The sequence below is a fragment of the Chiloscyllium plagiosum genome, chromosome 10, assembly GCF_004010195.1.
Source record: "Chiloscyllium plagiosum isolate BGI_BamShark_2017 chromosome 10, ASM401019v2, whole genome shotgun sequence".
Classification (NCBI taxonomy): Eukaryota; Metazoa; Chordata; class Chondrichthyes; order Orectolobiformes; family Hemiscylliidae; genus Chiloscyllium; species Chiloscyllium plagiosum.
The window spans coordinates 48,088,253-48,114,328 of record NC_057719.1 but is presented as its reverse complement, the minus strand read 5'-3'; the positions used below and the strand labels follow the sequence as shown (position 1 = coordinate 48,114,328).

Below are 26,076 nucleotides of genomic sequence, written 5' to 3'. Positions count from 1 at the left end.
ATCAAAGATGAGCTGAGCTTCAAGGCAATTTTGGAGAAAGAGTAGCATAGCTATCTAAGCTGGTCCAGAGAAACAATTACAAAATTTAGGGATGAGGTGGCAAGTTTCACCAATTGGGTTTCCTGTCTCAGATTCAGAGAAACAAGAACAAGGATGGAAGTTGAGTGACAGTGCACATTGGGTTAGGTCCTCAAATCCTTCTCTGAATTTAACAAAACGTTTTCAGTCTGCATTCAAAGAAAGCAAATTTAAAATTCACTAAAGACAAATTACCTGCTCTGCTGTTAGAAGTTGGACATTTTCCACTTGCTTCTTGAGCAAATCATGATCATCTTGCAACTCCTTTATGCAACGACAAAATTATAGCATTATGCAATGGAAAAAAAAAATGGATCACAATGAAACAAGTCCAGTTAAATAGCACATGATAACTTCATGGCAATACAGCACTGCAGATTTAACAGAAATAAAGCCATATTTCTTTGCAAATTAAAGAAAAATTCAACTACCTTAAATCTTTGCTCATTGTGTTCTAACTTGAGCAGCTCCTTTTCCAACTGGTCTTCAACTTTTTTGATCTTTGTATCCTTTACAACAAGGCTGCAGAAGAAATTATGCTGAGCAACCTACGTTTTTAAAAAGGTTTATTTGAATTATTTTGATATAACACTTACGTTTCCTTCAGTTCTGCCACCATAGATACAGAATCGGCCTAAACAAAAAAAAAAGAAAAAAATGACAAAAAAAAAATCAATGATCTCAAAACTGCACAAGATATTTAGTCAACATACCAGATGGTTGAGACACACTGATCAATTCAGCAGCTAATGAAAATATTTAGTCACATACAAAAATGGAAAAATATTCATCTTGAGGTTTAGGGACAGGATTTTCTTCCAACTAGTGTAATAATTCATGCTCAAAATTATACATGATTGGGGCAAAATCAAGCAAACAAAAGTGAATGCAGCAGTCCTGCCAGAGGAACAGAATGAGTAACTGCTAACATACTTTGCTGAGGCACTCAGATCAAAAATAATAATTTGGGTAAAACATTTGTACTTTATTTAAGGGAGGAGGAGGAGGAGGAAGGGGCACAAGAAAAGTAGAAGAACAAAAAATTTAAATCAATGTTTTTGACTAAGTAAGTGTTACTCTAAAATCGTGAAACACAGAACCCGTGAAAATACTTTTTATCATCATAGGGAAATGTTGATTGTCAAGTTAGTCCAGCCAATTCTTTCAAAGTACTGTACATACAAAAAAAAGCTTGTAAAATTCTTGGAGCCATGCAGTATCAGAAATGTGGTCTTATTCGCATTGTCAGAAGAAAGATATGCACAGAAACAGTTATCTTTGGTACTTGAGTTCAGACTCACTGGAGGTGAAATCCTATTATTTGCTCTTGCTTGTGCCTAACAGGGCAAGGCATCGGGAAGCTTTTCATCATTAAAAGTGGAGTTTACTTTCCTGAGAATAGAGGTGTTGAAAAGTTCCCACAAGTGTCATTTTCTGAAGATTTTGTCTTTTATAATATCAGCAGAGATCAAAATTGAAATGTTCAACCTCAGGATTCAGCATTTCCTTTTGTGATATTTTTGCAAGTCAGGTCTTAAATTGTCATCAGGGTGTTAACTTTTTAAAACCCAGTTTTTGGATCACCCTGCTTACATTTTATGTTTGATCTCTATATTCTTTAACATTCAAACATGACCAAGAATGTCTCACCTATCCAAACACCTCAGTTGTCTTTTTCTGGTTTATAAATGCAGGATTACAGTTCACCTTCACATTTAAAAATTTCATTGAAGCGGTCAATCTCCTGATAGAAAGTTCCTGGTTTCTTTTTTGAAAAACTATGCAAGAGCTGATTTTATATTCTGTTTAGCCATCTTCAGTCAGAAGTGCTAAGTGGATGATCCATCTTCTACCTCCTCCAGCACCCCAGCAGCATAGATACCAGTCTTCAGCCAATTGGTTTCACTTCATAGGATCTTCAAGGAGAAAGTGAGGTCTGCAGATGCTGGAGATCAAAGTTGAAACTTTATTGCTGGAACAGCACAGCAGGTCAGGCAGCATCCAGGGAACAGGAGATTCGACGTTTCGGGCACAGGCCATTCCTGAAGAAGGGCCTGTGCCCGAAACGTCGAATCTCCTGTTCCCTGGATGCTGCCTGACCTGCTGTGCTGTTCCAGCAATAAAGTTTCAACTTCACTTCATAGGATATCAATAAACAGTTGGAGACATTGGACACTACAAGAGGTTATGTGCCCTGACAAGATTCTGGCAACAGTACTGAAGACTTGGGGTCCAGAACCTGTCCTTCCCTTAGGAAAGTTATTCCACATGTGCGACAGCACTGGCTTCTACCAGACAATGTGGAAAATTGCCCAGGTATTTTCTGTTCACAAAAAGGACAAATCCATCCTGCCTGAAGTGATGAAAGATGTCATCAGTAGAGCTATCAAGTTGTAGCTGCTCAGCAATAAACTGCTCACTAATGCCCACTTTGATTTCTGCTCGGGCCACTCAGCCTCTGCCCACACTATAGCTTTGTTTAAAACATAGACAAAACAGCTAAATTCCAGAGGTGTGGCTACAGTGATAACACAATAGCAAGGCCACATTTTACTGGGCAATATCTTGCAGCCATAGCAAAGCTGGAATGAATGGGAATCACATCTTTGGCTTCTTCATCAACAACCTTCCCTCCAATGCAAGGTCACAAGTGGGGATGTTTCCTGTTGATTGCACAATGTTCAGCACCATTTGTGACTCATCAGATACTAAAACAGTCCATGTTCAAATGCAACAAGACCTGAATAATATCCAGTTTCAGCTGACAAGTGGCATATAATATTGGTGCCTCTCAAAAAGTCAAGTAATAACCTTTTGCAAAAACTCTAACCAGCCCACCTGGACACATCACTGAATGACCATTATCAAATCCCTCACTATCAACATCCTGGGGGCATATCATTGTGCAAAAAATCAATTGACTCACCATAAACATACTGACTTCAAGATCAGATCAGAGGCTCGAAATGCTGGGGTTAGCAACTCACCTCCTGACTCCCCAAAACCTATCCACCATCTACAAGGCACTAATCAGGAGGAATGTGATGGAATACTCCCGAGGTGGGTACAGCTCCAACACAAAAAACTTGACATGATCCAGGACAAAGGTTACCCACTTGATTGGAACCACGTCCAATCCCTCCACCAAAGCTCAACCACAACAGTGCATGCTATCTACAAGATGCACTGTAGAAATTTAAAAGATTCTGAGATAGCACCATCTGTGATGTGGAGAAGCCAGTGTTGGATTATGATGGACCAAGTTAAAAATCACAACACCAGGTTATAGTCTAACATATTTATTTGGAAGCACTGGCTTTCAAGAGCAGCGCTCTGAGAGCTTGTGCTTCCAAATAAACCTAGTGGACTTAAACCTGGCGTTGAGATTTTTTTTTAAAAACTTAGCCCATCTAGAAGGAGAAGGGCAGATGTACCAGAACACTACCACTTGCAGGTCCCCCTCCAAACCTCTCACCGTTCTGACTTGAAGATATATTACATTTCCTTCACTGTAGCTGGGTGAAAATCCCATAATTGCCTCCTGTAAGGCATGGTGAGTCTACCTACAGTGGTAGAAGAAGGCAGTTTGCCACCAGCTTCTCAAAGATAGCTAGGAATGGACAATAAATGCTGGCCATCAGCCTCTGTACCATAAGTAAATAAAAAGTTTAGGCTTCCCTTCTGTTAAGAAGTTGAAGGCACGTCGTGTACCTTTAAGAGAGAGTGAATGCTGTTCTGCATTGAGCGCTGACAGAAACAGTCTCAGCATATACTGGAAAATTGAAAATATGTATCATTTGATTGTGAAAGAGAGACCAGAGTTGGTTGCTGTTTTGACAACAATTCAAATTTAACCAATTTAAATTATGCACCAGGATACTAAAACCCAATTGAGTTTGAATTTATTGTTGTGCCAACATCAAACCAATAAGTTCTCTCCCCAAACACTCTCACTCATTTTAACAGTTTACGAGGCAAGATGAGCTTTCTTGGGTGTTTGCTTCAATACACAGAAAGGTTCATCACCATGATGTAACACTCCAACACTAGCTTTGTCCAATTCCTTCTGAACAAGAGTCTCAGCTTTTTCATTTTGAAGTTTGATTTTCTAATTTAGAACTCAACCTCTCCTGTTTGTTTGCTGTGGAAGAAACTGTTTGTCACAGCCAAATCTTATGTTTTAAAGCACTGTCTCTCCATTTATCCATTAGTCTGTAATCTTGCTGCTACACTGTTTCAATACCTATGACTTTGGATCTATTTTAATAAAAACTTTATCACAGACCCCATCAGGCAAACAAAAGTGATGACTGCAGATGCTGGAGATCAGGGTCTGGATTAGAGTGGTGCTGGAAAAGCACAGCAAGTCAAGCAGCATCCGAGCAGCAGGAAAATCAACGTTTCAGGCAAGAGCCCTTCATCAGGAACGAGGCAGGGGTGGAGAAATAAATGGTGATGGTGATGGTGGTGGTGGTGGTGGGAAGAGAGCTGGGGAGAAGGTAGCCAAGAGTACAATAGGTCAGAGAGGAGGGTGGAGTGGATGGGTGGGAAGGAAGATTGGCAGGTAGGACAGCTCATGAGGATGGTGCTGAGTTGGAAGGTTGGAACTGGGGTGGGGAGGGTGGGGGAGAAAATGAGGAAACTGGTCAAGTCCACATTGATGCCCTGGGGTTGAAGTGTTACAAGGTGGATGATGCGGTGTTCTTCCTCCAGGGGTTGGGTGGTGAGGGAGTGGCAGTGGTGGAGGCCCAGGACCTCCATGTCCTCGGCAGAGTGGGAGGGGGAGTTGAAGTGTTCGGCCATGGGGTGGTGGGGTTGTTGGTGCAGGTGTCCCGGAGATGTTCCCTAAAGCGCTCTGCGAGAGGGCGTGTAGTCTCCCCAATGTAAAGGAGCACCGGCTACAATAAATGACTAATCACAGACCCTATCAGTTTGGTTTTAACTCTGTCTGAGGCTTCAGTATCTTTCCAACTTCAGACATTTCTGAAGTGAAACCAATGTCTTTTACAATGGAGGCAGAAGGAACGGCTAAGGTGGTAAATAAATCAGCTTTACGAAGGGAGTTACGCTATCCAGGCAATTGTAAAAGGAACAGCCAGTTTAATCACAGAAGGATTTAAAGCTGATAAGCAAGAGAAGCTGGTAAGGCTGTTTGGACAGGATCTAGTTCAGTAGAATTCCCAGGGATTACTGTATCAAATGTCTAATGATATGTTCGCTTTCATTTTATTGTCTATTTGTTTTACTGAAAATAAATCTCAGGAATGTGTTACTTTGTTCTTGAAATAAATGTTCAAATGTGAAGCTCTGAAGATTCACCAGACTTTAAATGCTCACTCTACTTGCTCCCTAAAAAGGTGTTGCCTTTCCAGCCCTGCCTTTGTCACGACTCCCCTTCCATCCCCTCTTACTGACCCTTCATTCCAGCTACCAATCTGATTCATTCCTCCCTTCAAACAACCAGGTCATACACACCATTTGTATTCACCTATCACAACCTAACCAATTCCACCCCTCTCCCCACCCATAAGCCTGCAGCTCCCCCTACCCCCACTCCATTCATGAAAAAAAGGTTATACTGAAAACGGCAACTTCTCCACCTCCTGATGCTGCCTGGCTTGCTGTGCTCTTCCAGCCTCCTGCTGGTCTACTTTAGATTCCAGCATCTGCAGTTATTTTGTGTCTCGAGAAAAAATAAGCCAGAATAGTAAAATGGATAACAATACTGCAAGTGAACCCATAACTGCAGAACATGACAGTGAAAGGCATAAGCTGATCAAAAAGAAAGTTGGTTCAAAATTTGGAAGTGGGGGTTTAAAAAAAAAGCCAATATTTCCACATGAAGTTGAGCGAAAACTATATGCAATGCTTGGGATATAACCAAGTTCTAGATTCCTAGAAGAAATTGATCAGGTACTTACTTGCTTACTAATGTCTAAATGTAACTGGTGAATCTGCAATTTCAATTCATCATTTTCTTGCAGAATGCCCTGTTAAAACCAAAAACAACACTGAAGTTCCTGTCAGAATACATTAAAAACTAGCAAAGGACACTACTTTGAAATCAAGTCCTTGATTTTCATTCTAATTTACACGATAAATAAATAATATCCAAGTTAGATGCATCTAGATTATTCGGACAGAAGAATTCTAAAGTGACAACTTGTTTCCAGGTACACAGAAATGATTGACAATTTCAAAGTGCTTTTCATGTCCACAAATCAAAGTGCTAAATGAGAAATTTGATGCCTGAACTATGAATGGCGTACATATACAAAATCACAATAAACTGACCAAAAAACTTTCTTAATTATATTAATACTTGCTAAATTGAAATTTCTATGAAGTGTTCATGCAAGAGCACCAAGTGTACAGCATGTCACATACTGTCAAAATGAAGTCTCATTAAGAATGAGAATGTTAAGTTTGACTAAAAAGTTAAAAGCACAGAATCTTGGATTTTAAAAGTTAAGAATGCATAATTTATCATTTATCTACTACCCAAAATCCAAAAAAAAGGCAGCTACTGATTTTTTAAAAACAGCCTTTCTGAACAGAAAGAAGCAATATAAAGATTAAAGTCCATGTCATAGAGTCAGATGTACAATGCAATTAAGTGTCAATATGGAGTGTCACAGATTCAAGTTCTCAATTTCAGAATGATGGTCAGAAAGGGACATGACATGCATCATCCCATTCAAGTTGAAAAAGCCACTGTTCATGTCAGACATTAGATTACCAATTTGTTTAAAATGAGAACTGACAATTTATATCCACTTTCTCATTTCTTTTAAATAGAAAATTAGATTGTTAGTGGCTTTGCTTATTTGGTTACCTGAATTTCACGCATCTTGCTAGCAGCTGCTTCACTACTGTCTGTTAATGCAGCTTTCAAAGAGGTAATTTCTTGTTCTTGCATACTAATTCTTCAATAAAAAGAAGACAGGAGTCAGTGGAAGCACATATCTTATTAACATTTCAACATATTGGAAAAAATACTTACACTTTCTCAAGATCATCCAGTTTTGGTGCAGTAGAAACCTATGAATTTAGAATGCAGTTGCATTAAAATTCAATGCTTCAATCTAGTACTATGGAGACTTGGTTTTCTGTCATGCAACTTTACATTCATACAATAATCATTGCAGACAGACAATCTTGCCCAAGTAAAAAAAGATAAAAAGTGTGCTGGCAGATGAGGATCAAATATGGAACAGTAATGAATTAAGACTCCTTCAGCATCCAATACATTAGAAATCTCCATTAGTTAGAACTAAAACATTGAGACAATTCATTACCTGTTGAGCATTTTTTGCTTGCTCGCTGAGTAGTTCCTTTTCCTTTTGTAAATCCTTTGAAGATAATAACAGTTTAGATATATTTTGTGCTGTATAAACATGAAACTTGACAAAACCAAGTTACAATCAAATAATTTCATGAACATGAAAACCACAGGAATCACAGAATCCAGGGTGTGAAAGCAGACCATTCAAGTACACACTGATCCACTGAAGAACATCCCACCCAGACCCACACCCTGTCCTATCCCTGTAACCCTGCAGAATGCAGTCTGCTTATGGTTAGTCATGGCAAAAAAATTGAAGTATAGAAATCAAAATTCACCAAGATTAACTTTGTACTTTTTTCAAATACTGCAACCAATGATCAATGTGTGAAACAAGAGATATTACTGAAACTTGAAGAAATTAATTTTGCAAACAGTTCAGATTTCAGCCTTGAAATACAATGCCAACTGGCCAATAAGCATAACAAAATACTAATGAGATGCTGGTGGCCAGTGGGGTGTGTGGAGCAATGACAATGGACAAAAGGAACTAGAACACTGAGCAAGTGTTCAAAATATTGACAAGAAGTAGTGAGGAACTGGAGCATACTGTACTTATTGTGTTTCATGGTGGAAAAATTGCTATAAAAAAAGGTAACCAGCCATAAAACATAAGCCAAAAGTAAGATCAAAGCCTTGTGGTTTTACGGCCCAAACTAATCTAAACTCAGACTAACAGATTAGAAAATGCTTTGCCACTCAAGCAGAGTAATGTTTTGAAATGGTTTAATTTTGTAACAAAGTATTAGGCAAACATACTTCTCAGTTCTATTGGCATTTTGAGTATTAATGTATTGTAGCCATCAGTTATTGCATGTTACATATGGTTCTTATAGTTAAAAGGATATTGACAGATGCAAGTAGTCTAGAAGATGTCAAGCCAAAAAGTGTTGGGGTATTTAGGACAATATTAAATCACCTCAGGGTGACATGGTAATTTGCCTGTGTGACAATTAACCATTTTGCACATTACCTTGGTACCAATCAATGAAGTTAATAAGGACAAAGTATGAAGAAAAACCAATGTGATTAACATTTCAAGGAACAAATCAGGAAATGGTAGGAAGTGATATCAGTAAGCTAACCCACATTTTTTCCAATAGCAGCAATTGAACACAGACTACTGAGCCTGAAACTAACCATGTGCTGGAAAATCAATTAAATTTAGGATGCCATGCACAACTAGTGGCTAGAAAAAAATATACATGTAATCGCAAGGGGTTGGTGCACAGAGAAGACAGACAGACAACTTCAGTCACCACAGGAGAACAACAGAGATGTGCCCAGTCAATGAGAAACAAATCAGTGTCTGAAGTGGACAGATAGAAGATCACTGACTTTGTTGATTATGACTCTGAGAAGTACAAAATAAAATAAGTTTATGAAACTTGCGAAAACATACATACATCCAAAAGAGGAGTGTTGAACTAAGATTAAAATTTAAATTCTAAGACTCAAGTTGAGTGACCACAATTTCTTGGGAAGCAGGGAAGATAATTAATTTTTTAAAAAGTCAAAAAAAGCAACTGAGGAGGCTGAAATAATACAGCAATTTATTGCAGAGAGAAAATAGTGAGGTAAGTAATGCAGATGGGACTGGCAGGAAAAGGAAAACCTGAGACAACACAGAAAAGCCACAGCTGCAAGAGAGACTTAAAACAAATTCAAAGTGTAATAGTAGATGGTGGAAGGAATGATTCAGCATTGTGGCAACTGCAAGCACCCTGTGCATGTCACTTTACAAATAAGGAATTGAAGACAGTACCTGTATTGTTTTCTCATTGCTTTCTATTGCACACAACTTTGACTCCAATAGACTTTGAATGAAGTTAATTTTTTCATTCTTCTCATTGATTCTACAGTTGAAGAAGTCAGTTTTAATACATGTAAAAATTAGACCCAGAAATATATTACGATCACTCAATTATTTAATACTTACATTTTCTGTAGTTTTGATACCATGGATGCAGAAGCAACCTAAAAAAGGTTAAAGGACAGAAAATAATGCTGCATTATTTAACAGTAAAATACTAGATGTTGGGCAAGTATGATCTGTCAATCAAATAAAGCCACTAACTTTAAAAAAAAGTCAAAAAGTTACTTAAGTATTTGACTTTTCTTAACAAGGCAAACAGAAAACATGGTTGTTACAACAGCACGACAACCATGGGTCAGCTGGTAACTCACTCCTCTGAATTCAAATCTCAATTCAGGGCTTGAGTGAAGAAAAACAAAAAAGGTCACACTGAGGAAAGTACAACATTTCAGATGAAACATTAAATGGAGACCAAACCAGCCTGCTCAGAGAGATGTAAAAAAATTGTAAAAAGAAAAGCAGGGAGCTACCTTTGGTGTCTCAGCCAATATTGAACTCTGTCAAAAACAACAAAAAAAACCTGGTCATAACAACACTGTTGCTTGGAAGTAATTTGTCAAGAATAAGTTAGCTGCTGCCTTTCCTAAATTACAAAAGTGATCTTGCTTCACAAGTACTTAATTGGTAGTGAAATACTTTGTGATGTTTTGGCGATTGAGAGAAACCAATTTCTTTTAAAAAATGGAGATTGAGAGAAATCAAATTTTTTTCAAAACTATAAAATGCCATAACAAAATCCAACTTAAACGTGACAATAGTTAGGGCTCAAAATGAACAAGTTGGGCCAGTTCAATGAGATCTACCTGATGTCTTTCACTTTCCATCATTTCAACTCAAGGTTTTTATAAATTTTCAAATTTCTCATTTGTACCAACAGACAAAATAGAAATCTAGAAATTAATAATGCAAATGAATAGTGAGGGTGGATTATTAAAGGGAAACTATTGCTTGACCAAGCTCATTAAATTCGTTCAATGTAACAGGGAGAGTGTAATTCAGTAAAAGCCTTCAAAAACATCTTCAATTGTGTGTCCCACCTTTAAATAATGAATAAAATCCAAGAACAGACAGTTAAGGAGTACACTGTAAAATGGAATGCCAGATGGTTTTAGGACAGTGATTAGAGTGTGAAAATCTAGTGCGGTTATTCAGAAGATTAGAAAATAAGCAACCGTACCCCACAAGGATCAGTGCTGTTCTCTCAATTTTAAGTCATATTTTGCAGCTTTTTGAATCAACCTATTTCTAAATTTGCAGATGACACCAAACCCAGTGAAAGAGAGAATGTCAAGACTGAGCAGCGATATGGAGGAGCTAGTGTTAGACGAGTGTGGACAACGTTTTTTAAAAAAAAAAACACACCACCAGGTTATAGTCCAACAGTTTTATTTGGAAGCACTAGTTTTCGGAGCGCTGCTCCTTCATTAGGTAGCTGTGGAGCAGGATCATAAGATAATTTATAGCCAAAGGTCATAGTGTCAAACAACTGATGTGATATACTGAACAAACCTAAATTGCTGTTAAGTCTTTCATCTTTCAAAATGGGTACAGATTTCAGTTCATCAATATGTAAATCCCAGAACTTCTTTCCAGTCAAATTCTTGAGATAACTTAAGGTTTTATATTAAAAAAAAGTGACATCTCAGTTCAGACAATGCATTAAAAGGTGAGAGGTTTTAGATTTGATTAGATTCCCTTCAGAATAGAAACAGGCCCCTTGGCCCAACAAGTCCACACCGACCCTCTGAAGAGTAACCGACCCAGATCCATTTCTCTACCCTATATTTACCCCTGACTAACGCACCTAACACTATGGGCAATTTAGCGAACCTGCACACCTTTGGATTGTGGGAGGGAACTGGAGCACCCAGAGGAAACCCACGCAGGTTAGAGAACACGGAGCAGGACATCTACTTACCAAATGAATAAGTGACAGATAAGTTCAGCACAAATAGATGTGAGGCAGCTTATTTTAGGAGGAAGAATTGAGAGGTTACTTATTATTTAGATGGCGAAAGTTCAAGTAGGATGGAAGAACAAAGTCATCTACAAATGCAATAATCACTGAAAAATTGTGGTAGACACTAGCAAAATAGTGTTTGCTCTTTAAAAGAAATCAAAGTGCTAGTTTTTTTCCCTGAAAATGGAATAAAAATGAAAAATAAAACAGGCAAATTACTTTTTTAAAAAATGAAAATTGGGCATCACTGGCTGTGCCAGAATTTACTGGCTGAGAAAACGGTCCCAAATTACCTTGTTGAGAAACCAAGCCTCTGTGCAGTATACACATTCTTTTCAGTTTACATATTATTTACAATAATACGTAAATCCCAGAACTTCTGTTAAGTCACATTTGAGATAACGCAAAGTTTTATTAAAAAAGGTGACATGTCAGCTCAGACAATTAAAGATGTGAGGTTAGAGCCTGTTTGTATCCCAATCTTGAGTCAGACTGGTGCTATTTCCAAAGGAGGGATTTATAAAATGTTACATGCATTGACTGCCTGTAGACTGTATGCTTTTTGAACAAAATAGAATGTATCTGCAATTACAATTCATCACGCACGCACACCGGAAAAAAAAAAAAGGATGAGGTGAAAACCGCTGCAATTGCCAGGCAAACTACACTGTCAAAGTTCTTGCAAGTGAATGTTTACCATTCCCAGATCCTAATGGAATTCAGTCTAGCATCTAAAAAGTAGCTGACAAATTAGTAGATGCATTGGGATTTTCAAAATTCTCAAGTTTACAAAACTACTTCCAAATTTAATGGGAGCTATGTAGATAAAAATGAATAGACAAAAAAAAATTGACATAGTTTAAAATGGAAAAGATGTTAAACCATCCACTTTGTCAGGAAGAACAGGAAAGCAGCATATTCAAGTTTAAAAAGATTGGACAACTCAGATACATAAGAATCTGCTTGCTCTGATGCATAAATCACAAAAGCAAGCAAGCACATTCAGCAAGCAATTCGCAAGTCAACTGGAATTTTAGCTTTTTTCTGCAAGGGGAATTACAAAGCAGCAAATGCTTGCTCAGAGTTACATGAAGCATTGCAAGAATCACATATGGAGTAGTGTACAGTTTTGGCCTTGCTTAACAACAATTATGAGTGCAGACAAGCTTCACTCAGCTGATTCCTTGGATAACAGGTGAATCCTGCTACCAGCACCATTTGAAACAATGAAAAAGTGATTTTATTGCAACATACAGGATCATAGGAGTTGAACCCTTTCAAAAGAGACCACGGTTTCTTTAATAATCAAAAAGGGGTCCTCCATCCAATCACAAGCCTAGGAGATTTCCTTTCTCAAAGGGTCAGTCGTCTGAGAGATCTTTTCCAAAGAAGAGTGAATACATCACACTGATCTTTACAAACTATTGTTTTACCAACACAAAATAAACCATTTACTCACTCAAAACGTTTTTTTTTAAATTAGCACAATTTGAAATATTTTTATTCATTCACAGGATGAGGGTGTCACTGGCATCAGCATTTATTGCCCAACTTTAATTGCCCACAGGACAGTTAAGAGTCAATCACATTACTGTGGATCTAGAATCATCTGTTGGCCAGACCAGATAAGGATAGCAGTTTTCTTCCCTGAACGAAATTTGTGAACTACGTAATTTTTTTCTGACAATGAACAATGGATTGATGGCCACATTAGACTCCCAATTCCAGATTTTAAAAAAAAAATTTGAATTCAAATTCCACCATCTGCCACAGCAGGGTTCGAACAGTGGTTCCCAGAACATTACCTGGGTGTCTGGATTAACAGTCCAGCAATAATACCACTAGGCCATCATCTCCTCATTTGCTTGGATATCCAGATTTCAGGCAAGGAAGCATGACTCAGGTACTGGATCGCCAGAAATTCCCACTATAGTTTGAGTGACTGTCCATGCACATATATAACTACAAGGTTTCACCCTTCATGCTACAGTACACAAAATTCACAAAGGGACTTAACCTTTTAGTAACCAATAATCAGTTTTTGTTGCATAAATTTTCTGGCCAAATCTGTGGTAATTGAATGGGGAAGACAAACTATATAAAGAGAAGGTTTAAAAAGCTAACTGGATTGTCTAACATGAATCTGGATAATGCTCTTATTCAACAGTTGCTTGATATTAGCTGAAAATATGTCAAACACCAAACCTGCTTTTAAAACAAAAAACTTTCATTCTAACAGTAACCGTTTTTAAATCAGTTAAGCATTCATGAAGAGACAGGAAAAGCATCCAGTAGCACTTCAGTTTTTAAAACTGATATGATTGCTCCAGCCAGCATAGAAACACTTTATGCCAAAGCAAATATCCAGGACCTAAAGCAGAGCTTTTTCAAACATTTGCCTTTAATCAGTGGGTCACTCATTACTACCACTCATGTGAAATATTAAAACTATAATACTTCACTAATATGGAGAAGGCTAGATATGTAAATGAGTATAGTTTTTAAACCAAATAACTACAAGTCAGTTCACAAGTAACTATGCACATTAAGTCAGCATCAGTATTTATTTTTGTTCTTTTCTGCAGAATGAATGCTAAAAAAATAATTTGGCCATTAAATAAATAGTTATTACAAACTCAATTATATAATAACAGTGCTCTGATAAATTTGACATTTTTTAAATCAACCTGTTCAGACATGATACACTTTGTGAAGTGGAGACCATGTCCAATAGATTTTTTTTTAGATAACTAGGTGTGTAAACAAGGACTGCACGAAGGCTTTTGATAAAAGGTCTCACATGGCACATTTAGACGAGCAATAGAAATGTCACAGCATACAAGATTATGGGACAAGTGCTGGAAAGTTAAGAACAGGAGGATGATTTATGTCATGCACAAACAATGGGCCAAAGGGTCTCTTTCTATGTTATAAAATTTGACTCTAAAACATAATGATCTCTGAATCAGTTGGGTCTTGAACCAGTGCCTTCTTGCTTGGTGGGAGATACACTACCCTTAACAGCTACGCTCATATCTGTAATTACTCTTCTCTAGTGAAGAAAACTAATTGGTGAAACTAGAATATCTTAATTTCTTTGTTTTGAGGCAGGTGCTGGTTCTCATGAAAACTAGTTTGTTCATAACTGGCAGCTTTTATTTCTGTCTGTCTATTAATTTATGATTGGCAACATATCTTACAGTTACATAAAAGGTGAAGCAGTTTAGCTAAGTGCTTGTTTACGCTAGACTGACAGACATTTGGTCTGTTTTATGTGGTTTGAAAAGTAAACCTTATTTAAACTTGTCTAGTAAACAAATCAACTATATCTTATCTTACCTGTTCATCATTTTTCATTTGAAGCTCTTGAATTTCTTGGTTTAAGTTTCTATTTTCCTCCCGCAAATTCTTGAAAGTGGAGTATAAGATACAAAACATAAGATTTAGTCAGTTTATATACCCAATATAGCATTGTAATGGCCAGAACTTTCTGGGTTCAATCAATATGGATCTGACATATTAAAATCACTTTTATAACTGAAGGATATTCTTAAGATGGGTGCAAAGTGAGCCCACTTCATTATGCATGGCCATATATTGTCAGTAAAATCGGATGTAATGGTGTTACAGTTAAACAGAGGTAATTATGAGGGCATGAGAGAGGAACTGATGAAAATCGACTGGAAGCAGAGCCGAGCAGGGAAGACAGTAGAGCAAAAATGGCAGGAGTTTGTGGGTATAATTGAGGACACAGTACAGAGGTTCATCCCCAAGAAAAGAAAGATTATCCGGGGAGGGATTAGACAGCCATGGCTGACAAAGGAAGTCATGAAATGTATCAAAGAAAAAAAGAGATCCTATAAAGTGGGCAAGAGCACTGGGAAATCAGAAGATTGGGAAGGCTACAAAAACAGAGGATAACAAAGAGAAATAAGGAAGGAGACGATTAAATATGAAGGTAGGCTAGCCAGTAATATTAGAAATGATAGTAAAAGTTTCTTTCAATACATAAGAAACAAATGACAGGCAAAAGTAGACACTGGGCCACTTCAAACTGATGCTGGAAGGCTAGTGATGGGAGATAAGGAAATAGCTGGAGAACTTAAGTACTTTGCGTCAGCCTTCACAGTGGAAGACATGAGTAATAGCCCAACAATTAAAGGCAGTCAGGGGGCTGAGTTGAGTATGGTTGCCGTTACAAAAGAGACAGTGCTAGAAAAGCTAAAAGGTCTTAAAATTGACAAATCTCCTGGCCCTGATGAGCTACATCCTAGAGTTCTGAGGGAGGTGGCTGAGGAAATAGCGGAGGCATTGGTTGAGATCTTCCAAAAGTCACCGGAGTCAGGGAAAGTCCCGGATGATTGGAAGACCGCTGTTGTAACCCCACTGTTCAAGAAAGGATCAAGACAAAAGATGGAAAATTATAGGCCAATTAGCCTAACCTCGGTTGTTGGTAAAATTCTAGAATCCATCGTTAAGGATGAGGTTTCTAAATTCTTGGAAGAGCAGGGTCGGATTAAAACAAGTCAACATGGATTTAGTAAGGGGAGGTCATGCCTGACAAACCTGTTAGAATTCTTGGAAGAGGTGACAAGTAGGTTAGACCAGGGAAACCCAGTGGATGTGGTCTATCTAGACTTCCATAAGGCCTTTGATAAGGTGCCACACGGGAGGCTGCCGAGTAAGGTGAGGGCCCATGATGTTCGAGATGAGCTACTGGCATGGATTGAGGATTGGCTGTCTGACAGAAGGCAGAGAGTTGGGATAAGAGGTTCTTTTTCAGAATGGCAGCCAGTGACAAGCGGCATCCCACAGGGTTCAGTGTTATGGATGATCTGGATGAAGGGACTGGGAGCATTCTAGCAAAGTTTGCCGATGATACGAAGATAGGGTGACAGGCAGGTAGTACTGAGGAAGTGGGGAGGCCGCAGAAGGATCTAGACAGTTTGGGAGAGTTGTCCAGGAAATGGCTGATGGAATTCAACGTGAGCAAATGCGAGGTCGTGCACTTTGGAAAAAAGAATACAAGCATGGACTACTTTCCAAACAGTGAGAAAATTCATAAAGCCAAAGTACAAAGGGATCTGGGAGTGCTAGTCGAGGATTGTCTAAAGGTAAACATGCAGGTTGAATCCGTGCTTAAGAAAACGAATGCAATGTTGTGATTTATCTCAAGAGGGTTGGAATATAAAAGCAGCAATGTGCTATTGAGACTTTATAAAGCTCTGGTTAGGCCCCATTTGGAGTACAGTGTCCAGTTTTGGGCCCCACACCTCGGGAGGGACATATTGGCACTGGAGCATGTCCAGTGGAGATTCACACGGATGATCCCTGGAATGGTAGATCTAACATACGAGGAACGGCGGAGGCTCCTGGGATTGTATTCATTGGAGTTTAGAAGGTTAAGGGGAGATCTAATAGAAACTTACAAGATAATACATGGCTTGGAAAGGGTGGACGCTAAGAAATTGTTGCCGTTAGGCGAGGAGACTAGGACCCGTGGGCACAGCCTTAAAATTAGAGGGGGTCAATTCAGAACAGAAATGCGGAGACATTTCTGCAGCCAGAGAGTGGTGGGCCTGTGGAATTCCTTGCCACAGAGTGCAGTGGAAGCCGGAACGCTAAATGTCTTCAAGGCAGAGATTGATAAATTCTTGATGTCACAAGGAATTAAGGGCTACAGGGAGAATGCGGGTAAGTGGACTTGAAATGCCCATCAGCCATGATTAAATGGCGGAGTGGACTCGATGGGCCGAATGGCCTTACTTCCACTCCTATGTCTTATGGTCTTAAAGTCAAGTTATACAACAAGACAGGTATATGGGATCCTTGAGCCACTTAATTTCGCAATAGTAAGACTTTGAAAAATGAAGTCTTGATATTTTTGAATATCATTATCTGAAACAAACAAGTTTCTGGAATAAGATAGATCCTATGCTTAATTAATTCATCTCCCAATAGGAGTGAAGGCAGAGGCATTATAGTCTATGGTGAACAAAGAACTCTTTAAAAATTACAAGTCTTCCACGAAACAATGTTTGCAGTGACCCTGCTAAGAGCGCAGGACAAGAGTAAGAAATATTTGCCTCAAAAGAGAGTCAGGAAGTAGTGTGGGCCAATTAGATCCTTCAGTTTGTTCCCAATTAAATAAGGTAACTGCTAATCCGCAACCTAATTCTCCCTCAAACTCACATGCTTGAATATATCTTTGGCCAATACAATTTGCCTTGTCCATATTGGATTCAGATCACAGGAACTTCCATATCCACTTCAGTGGTTGGCAGGATCTGTGTAATGCCTCACCTGAAAGCTGACAACTTGGAAGATGCAAATGTTCCCAAAAGGACAAATGACCATAAACCCATAAGACAAAAGAGCAGAATTAGGCCATTTGACCCATTGTGTCTGTTCCACCATCCGATCATGATTGATAAGTTTATCGACTTCATTCTCCTGTCTTCTCCCTGTAATTGTTGATCCCCTACTAATCAAAACCTCTCTCATTTGGTCTTACATACGATGACTTAGCCTCCTCAGCCTTCTGGGACAATGAGTTCAACAGATTCACTATCCTCTAGCTGAAGAAATTCCTTCTTGTTTCAGTTCTGAAGGGTTGCCCCTTCATTCAGGAGCTGTGCACGCAGGCCCTCATCTCTCCTACTAAGAGTAAATGTGGAAAAGATCTCCTCTATCTGGACCTCTCTGTATTCTCTAAATCGCAATGAGATCCTCCCCTCACCCTTCTAGAGTACAGACCTAGAATCCCTAAACACCCATCACATGACAAGTCTTTTGCCAAGGATCATTCTTGTAAACCTCACCCCTCCCCCAAGTCCCTCCTCCCTACCTTTTATCTTAGCCTGCTTGGCACACCCTCCATTCCTGAAGAAGGGCTTATGCCCGAAACGTCGATTCTCCTGCTCCTTGGATGCTGCCTGACCTGCTGCGCTTTTCCAGCCACACATTTTTCAGCTCTGGACTCCCTCCAACCCTAGCACATCCTTCCTTCGATACAAAGGCCAAAACTGCTCACAATATTTCAACTACAGCCTGCCCACAGTCCTCTACAGCCTCAGTTGTACATCACTGCTCTTGTATTTTAGCCCTCTTGAAAGGAATACGAACATTGTATTTGCCTTCATAACTACCAAAGGAGTCTGCATTGTCAATGAGGACTCAAGTCCCTTTGTACTTCAGATTTCTGAAGCCCTTCCCTGGTTATGTCCATGTCTTGACCTTTCTTATCAAATAGCATAATCTCACATTTTCCCCATATTGTATTCCATATGCCACTTCTCTGCCCACTCTCCTAGCCTGTCCAAGTCCTTAAACAGCCTCCCCATTTCCTCAACACTACTTATCCCTTCACTTCTGTGCCTTCTGCAAATTTAGCAAAAATGCCCTTGGTTCCTACCTCCAAAATAGTTCATGTATAACATAAATAGTTGCGATCCTAACACTGGCCTCTGTGGAACTCCACTCGTCATAGAATACAGTGCAGAAAGAAGCCATTCAGCCCATGTAGTCTACAATGACACGCCAAAAAGAGCATCCCATCCAGACTCACTCGTAACCTCACATGAAGTGATTAGTAACCATGATCAGTCCATCTAACATTCACATCTCTGGATTTAGGGAGGAAGCTGGAGTACCCAGAGGAAACCTATACAGGCAAATGGAGAATATGTAAACGCCACAGTCACCAAAGGCTGGAATGAAACCCAGGTACCCGGTACGGAGAGACAGCAGTGCTAACCACTGTGCTACCCTTCAGGATAAGCTCATGCAGGTATTGAGCAAGCCTGCACTGAAGCATTTAGTGAAGTGATCACTGGCTGCCATCCTAAAAACCCTTTATCCCTACTCTCTGCCTTCTAGCAGTCAGCCAAGGCCCTATCCATGCCAATAACTTGCCCCTAACAGTGTGCCCTTATTTAGCAGCTTCCTGTGTGGCAACTTTGAACTGGAAATGGCTCACACAGCAGATACAGATGTACTAACTGCTTACTGAATAACAAAGTACATTTTCCACTGCAAGGGAATTGCAAATGCAAGTTAGAAACAACTTCACTTGCCCTGGTTATTGTTGGTTTCAAGAGCATCACAGTCGGATGGCTGGGAATTGTCTTCCCAATGTCTTGGCATAGTGAGTGCCTTCTTTCTTCTTGGTTGTTTTCCCTTTAATCGCTACCATCCCTACCTCACACCTATTTATAAACCTCGTCCAACCCACAAGAGATGTCTATTTAATGACTGAAAACATGTCTACCATCCAAGCAAGCAAAGCTAACTAGGGTATTTTACCATGAACAGGCACTTAAAACACAATTAAGTTTCTAAAAAGCGCCACATGAAAGTTGGAGCAAAGGATCTGGTTTAAAACACACGAACTCTCATTTCAGGTAATGAATCCTTATTTATTGAGTACCATTTAAGCTAATCACTCATGAACTTTGTACTTTTGTGATAATCAAGAAACCAGATTTCTTAATATAGCTAAATCTGTTGCTCTCCATAATGGATAATTTGAAATGCTTTACGTACCTCAATTTCTGCCCCTTTGTTTGCCACTTCAATGAGTCCAGTTTCTAACAACTCTTCAACTGTTTTTATTTTTTCATTCCGCTCTTGAAGACTGGATAAAAAGACATGACAAACTCATACAAGGGAAACAAAACGATGGTGGCTTAAACTGAACAGCCAAGGTGACTCACCCTTTTTGCATCTGTTCCAACATACATAAAGCTGAAGCCTGCATACAGAAAAGTGCAAGATGAATTTGTATTAAGAATCTCCAAGGTCGAAACATTCAAGAATGCGTCATTACACTGATCAGTGTTATGTGATGCATAATTCATGAAAACTTTCCAAAATTCTGGTCTCTTCCATGCTGCATCATGGATAATTTGAATCATTTTACAGAAAAAAGTCTATAAACCTCATTTTGTCTATTCTGCAATAAAATTGTTTCAGCAATTTTGAGCATAGAGAAACAAAGTACATTTGGAGCTAACAAGAAGAAAAATGGAAGAAAAAAATCCAGTAAAAATAACAAAGTTAGCTAAAATGATGTACTGTGAAGAGAGATTGATTTGTAACTGATGCTTAGGTTTGGTCAACTCCTTTACTATCTTTGGAACACTGGTCCTCAAAGTTGTGCCAACCTTTTATCCTTCTCCAAGATCAAACTAACCGACACAGCCTTCATTTTACTATCATTCATGTGCCTATCCAAGAGTGACTTAAATGTCCCGAATGTATCCAACTCTACTACCGCCACTGGCAATGCATTCCATGCACCCACCACTCTGTGGGAAGATACTACCTCTGACATCTCCACTAAATCTTCCTCCAATCACTTTAAAACTATACCACCTTGTGATTGCCATTTTTGCCCTGGGAAAAAAAAAGTCTTTGACGATTCACTCTATGCCTATCAACTTGTACATCTTTATAAAGTCCCCTCTCACCCTTCTTCACTAATGAGAAAGCCTAAGCTCCCTCAAACTTTTTTCACAAGGCATGCCTTCCAGTCCAGGCAGGATCCTGGTAAATCTCCTCTGCACCCTCTCGAAATCTTCTACATCCTTCCTACAGTGAGGCAACCAGAGCTGAACACCATATACCAAGTGTGGTCGAGCCAGGGCTTTTTAGAGCTGCAGTAAAACCTCACAGCTCTTAAACTCAATTCCCCTGCTAATGAAAGCCAACACACCATACACCTTCTTGATAATTCTAACAAGATGGGTGGCAACTTAGAGGGATGTATGGATGCGGACCCAAGATCCCTCTGTTCCTTCACACTGCCAAGAACTCTGCTCTTAACCCGGTTCATGGGTTCAAATTCGACTTCCAACATGAATCACGTCACATTTTTCTATGTTGAATTCCATCTGCCATTTCTCAGCCCTGTCAGTATTCTGTTGCAACGTACAAAAGCCCTCCACACTATCCACCACTCCACGAACCTTCGTGTCATCGGCAAACTTACTAATCCACGCTTCTACTCCCTCATCCAAATCATTTATAAAAATCGCAAAGTCCCAAAACAGATCCTTGCAGAACACCACTGGTCAGAGCTCCAGGCTGAATACATTCCAGCTACAGCCATCCTCTACCTTTCTATGGGCAGCCAGCTTTATACCCAGACAGCCCAATTTCCTTGTATTCCATACCTCTTTTTTCCATTGTGAATTTAATTAAACACTTTACTAAAATACATGACCACCACATCTACTGCTCTACCTTCAATTTATTTTGTCATATCCTCAAAGATGTCAATAAAAAGGTTTGTGAAGCATGACCTGCCCCTCTCAAAGACTATCTCTAATCAAATTATGGTTTTCCAAGTAATCATAACTCTTGTCTCTCAGGATCCTTAACAATAATTTGCCCACCACAGACCCAAGACTTACTGGGCTGTAACCCTTCAGATTATCCCTATTCCTTTTCTTGAACAAAGGAAAAACAACATTTGCCACTCTCCAATCATGTGGCACTACTCCAGTGGACAGCGAGGATGCAAATATCAGTGCCATAGGCTTCAATCTCTTCCCTCGCTTCTTGTACTAACTTTGGGTATATGTTTAGATCAGTGGTGCTGGAAAAGCACAGCAGGTCAAGCAGCATCCGAGGAGCAGGAAAATTGACGTTTCGAGCAAAAACCCTTCTTCATCAGGAAGGGCCCTTTGGGTATATGTTGTCTGGCCCAGGGGACTTAGCTATCATTGGGTCATCAGGATAATCCAGCAAATTTTAGATATTTATTGGATTTTCTGGTTTAAAACTCCAACTGTGGGTGCTAGTATATTAATGTAGCCATTATATTACTATACTATTTCAAATTAAAAATTACTAAAGTCAAAAAGATCAACAGAACTAATTTAAAGAAAAACTAAGCCAAAAGTACATCTCACCTGTTCAGATGTCTGAACCTGTAGCTTCTGCACTTCAGCTGTTAAGGTATTTTTCTCTTTTTGCAAACTCTAAGTATTAAAGAAAAAGTGTATTCTTGGTTTATAAGCATATATCTTTTCATCAAGTGAGGGGAAAAATAAAATGTAAAAGGATGAACTTCATTTTTCGAGAGACTACCCAATGTTGAGAAAGGCAGATTATTTGAATGACAATACTCAATATTACACGTGCAAACAAACTCCACTTGCTCAACCTTAATGTACCCTATTCTCAGAAGGCTGCCAACTCCACTAAAATAATTTCAAAAGAATCAAGTTAACAGTGTCAAACTATTTCTTCTTTGATCCTTTTCAGAATGCTGCTCCTTAAACAAGGTTAGGTTGTCCTTTGTTACCCCCCACCCCACTTCACACCTACTTAAGACAACTAGCGAAGTTAGGATTAGGGCTACTTTTTGAAATGTTTTGAGGGAGTCTGGCCTGGTTCACAACACAAATTATAGTAAAGCAAACTTCAGAGTCAGATACACAAGATAGTTGTCATGGTAATGAACTCTACATTCAAAACTGAAAATTTAGGTATCAAAAGAAACGTTGTTTTCCACTTCATCTCACCGACACTGAAGCGCGCGCGCGCGTACACACACACACTTCACTACTCAAGCTACAAGTATTTTCATGCAGTCCATTTCATTCAATCCCTTCATTGCTGCATAGCTGTTCAAACCTTTATTCAACTGAAGCAATCAACCTACTCAATCACTGGCTATGAAAGAGCAGGTAAGTTAAAAAAAAAAATCAAGTGCCACCTTTGTATTGGGGGGGGCAAAAATAAAACTACTTGAAATTCAGTTGTTTTAAAAAAGAATGTATAAAGTCACCCTACCCTATCAAACTATAGGGCTGCTCTCCTTTCACAGATGACTGGTGATGCTCGAAGCCAAGTGTTACCATACTTCAGCTAAGGGCAGAGATGGAAAAGATGGGGCCTTCGCAATAATGTCAGGTAAGGTCATGTCTTACTAAGTTGATTGAATTTTAAGGTGGTAACAAAAGGTGATTGATGAGGGTAGAGCAGTGGATCTTGTCCATGTGGATTTTAGAAAGGCTTTTGACAAGGTCCCTCATGGCAGGCTCATCCAGACGGTTAAGATGCATGGGATTCACAGCGAGTTGGCCACATGGATTCAGAATGGACTTCCCCATAGAAGGCAGAGTGGTGGTAGAAGGTTGTTTTTCAGGCTGCTGCTATGTGACTAGTGGTATCTCCAAGGATCCATACTGGGACCTCTGCGGTTTGTGATTCAAATGACTTGGATGAAAATGTAGATGGGTGGCTTGGTAAGTTTGCAGATGATACAAAGATTGGTGGAGTTGTGAATAGTATGGAAGGTTGTCAAGGACACAATCGGATATAGATCAGCTGCAGATATGGACAGAGAAATGTCAGATGGAGTTTAATCCGGCTAAGTGTGAGGTGCGCACTTTGGGAGGAAATGTTAAAGAAAATTATACAGTTGACGCAGGAGCCTGAACAGCACTGATGTGCAGAGGGCTCTTGGGGTTCAAGTGTATAGCTCTCTGCAAGTAAATAGGATGGTAAAGAAGGTGCATAGCATTGTTCCCTGACAAATAAAAGGTAAGAGAGTACAAAAGTCAGGATGTCATGTTGCAGCTTTGAAAGACCTTTATTAGGCCACACTTTCAGTATTGCATTCAATTCTGGTCGTCACATTACAGGAAGGATGTGGAGACTTGAGAAGGTGCAGAAGAGGTTTACCAAGATGCTGCCTGGATTAGAGGGTATGAGCGATAAGGAGGGGCCAGAAAAACTCAGGTTTTCTTCTCTGGAGCAATGGAGGCAGAGGGGAGACTTGATAGAAGTCTATAAAATTATGAAATGCATCGATAGGGTTGATGGTCAGGATCATTCTTCCCCCAGAGTTGAAATGTCTAAAACTAGGGGGGCATGCATTTAAGGTGAGAGGGGGCAAGTCCAAAAGGAGATGCAGGGCAGGTTTTCATTTTATAAACCACAGAATGGCAGCAGTGTGGAATGCACTGCCAGGGGTGGTGGTGGAGCCAAATACAATAGGAACATTTAAGAGACTTTTTGATAAGCACATTAATATGCAAGGAATGGAGGGATACAGACCAAGGGCAAACAAAAAGAGATTAGCTTTATTTGGCATCATGTTCAGCATGACATCGTAGGCTGAAGGGCCCATTCCTGAGCTGTACAGTTCTGTATAGGCTCAGCCAGTAGAGGTTTTGAAGCAATTGGTGTAACACAATGACAAACCAGTTGTCCAGCCAACTGATCAAACAGACTCCAGAAACTTCTTTTTTAAAATAAATAGGCTGGACAGGTTGTTGACAGTGCGGAGTGATGCTAATAATAGTGTGGGTTCAATAACTGCACTGACAGAGGTTACCATAAAAGGACTCTCTCGGCCCTCCCCTGCATGAGGGTGCAGGACGCAAAGTTCGACAACATTTATTAATGTTGCATGATTTTAAAGCAAAGATCATTCTTATTTAAGGGACAAATCCAAACAGTCAACAAATCAACATACAGCCAAAAATCCACAGGCTACACTTAGGAAAGAGTTCTAGGTTCTTTGACATACCTGTATGTCCTCCTCTTTGCTTTTTACACAAAGTTGCGTATCTTCCAATGATTCCTCCATCAACTTTATTTGCTTGTCTTGCTCCACAATCCTTTAAATTGAAAGGAATTACAGTAATGCATCATTCGAAGTGATACATTATCTCACAAATGGCCAAGAAATGTGAACTTGAATTACTTTTCTGGCTGTGCATTTAGTAAACCAAAAAAAAAGGCCCACAACAATTGAACTGTTAAAACAAGCACAACTAGGTTAACATTTCCTTCTTTCCCCAAAGCACTGACATATGACAAGAGGACCAATACATTAATAGCCTCCACCCCACCATCAGCCTTCTCCAAACTAAAAAAACTGAAGGAGACCTGTCTGGACAGCTTATGACACATCTGAAAAGGACTTGAACCCAGGCATTCTGGCAAAGGAGTAGGAACACTATCATAACACAAGACCCCCTAAATAGTTTTCAAAAATGACTATTCCAGCAGGATCACAATCAAATCCCACCCTAGTCATCACTTTGCACTTTAACAGATGCTTCTTTGATCTGTATGCTGAGGTTAGATATCAAAACATAGTAATTTACAAACTCAGGCTAGTTTACACTGAACTTCTAATGCCCTATCATGACTCTAGGCAAAAGCCAGATTTTGAATCTGGTTCTAGCTTTCAAATAGAGCCAGTACAACCAAGCAACAAGAATCAACAATCAAAAAGTAATGATTGGAAATACATATTAAAAAGCATTAGAAAAATTTGAGCAAATGATGAGCACAACAGGTTTGCACTTCATACTCTTCACACATACACATCCAAGATTCAGGATGAATGATTTAAATTACTATCTGTGCAAACACACACTCATGACAGATTATTTTTTAATCCTTGGGGGTCAATTAACCCCAGAATAGGAAAGCAGCCAGGTACATTAATGGTCATGTTTATTGACCTGGAATCATGAAGGGTAACTAGTTCATTAGTTGTGCTGGAGAAAGAGGAAAGATCAAAAACCTCCATACCATTTGATATATTTCTTCAGTTCCCTCAAATGCCAAACATCTGTTTAATTTGAAATGTCATATATTTGTTTTCTTTTTTTAAAAACCCCACTCTCCACAGAAGGGGATGTATCCTTCCACAGAAAGTACGAAGTTGTGCCATCCCACTCACCTTGCTGTCCTCATTGTCAGTTTTATTAAACTTGGGCAAAATCCTACATGACTGAAAAGGTCAGTTGTGTATTTTTTTAAAAATACAAACACAAGGCTAACAAT

At 39.3% G+C, this 26,076-nt stretch overlaps 1 protein-coding gene across 7 annotated transcripts in view; it reads right to left on the bottom strand.

Annotated features, from left to right (window-relative positions):
* The window catches only part of ktn1 (kinectin 1), a 141,252-nt gene that overhangs the window by 36,674 nt on the left and 78,502 nt on the right, over nt 1-26,076 (bottom strand). For all 7 annotated transcript variants that reach the window (XM_043697723.1, XM_043697722.1, XM_043697726.1 and 4 more), the window contains 14 exons: nt 24,806-24,896; nt 22,176-22,244; nt 19,974-20,011; nt 19,804-19,894; nt 14,599-14,667; nt 9,363-9,400; nt 9,189-9,279; nt 7,377-7,430; nt 7,082-7,119; nt 6,914-7,004; nt 6,000-6,068; nt 675-712; nt 510-600; nt 274-342 (listed from right to left, as the gene is read on the bottom strand). In XM_043697723.1, coding sequence (XP_043553658.1) covers nt 274-342; nt 510-600; nt 675-712; nt 6,000-6,068; nt 6,914-7,004; nt 7,082-7,119; nt 7,377-7,430; nt 9,189-9,279; nt 9,363-9,400; nt 14,599-14,667; nt 19,804-19,894; nt 19,974-20,011; nt 22,176-22,244; nt 24,806-24,896 — 937 coding nt within the window. The remainder of the gene's footprint in view (nt 1-273; nt 343-509; nt 601-674; nt 713-5,999; nt 6,069-6,913; nt 7,005-7,081; nt 7,120-7,376; nt 7,431-9,188; nt 9,280-9,362; nt 9,401-14,598; nt 14,668-19,803; nt 19,895-19,973; nt 20,012-22,175; nt 22,245-24,805; nt 24,897-26,076) is intronic.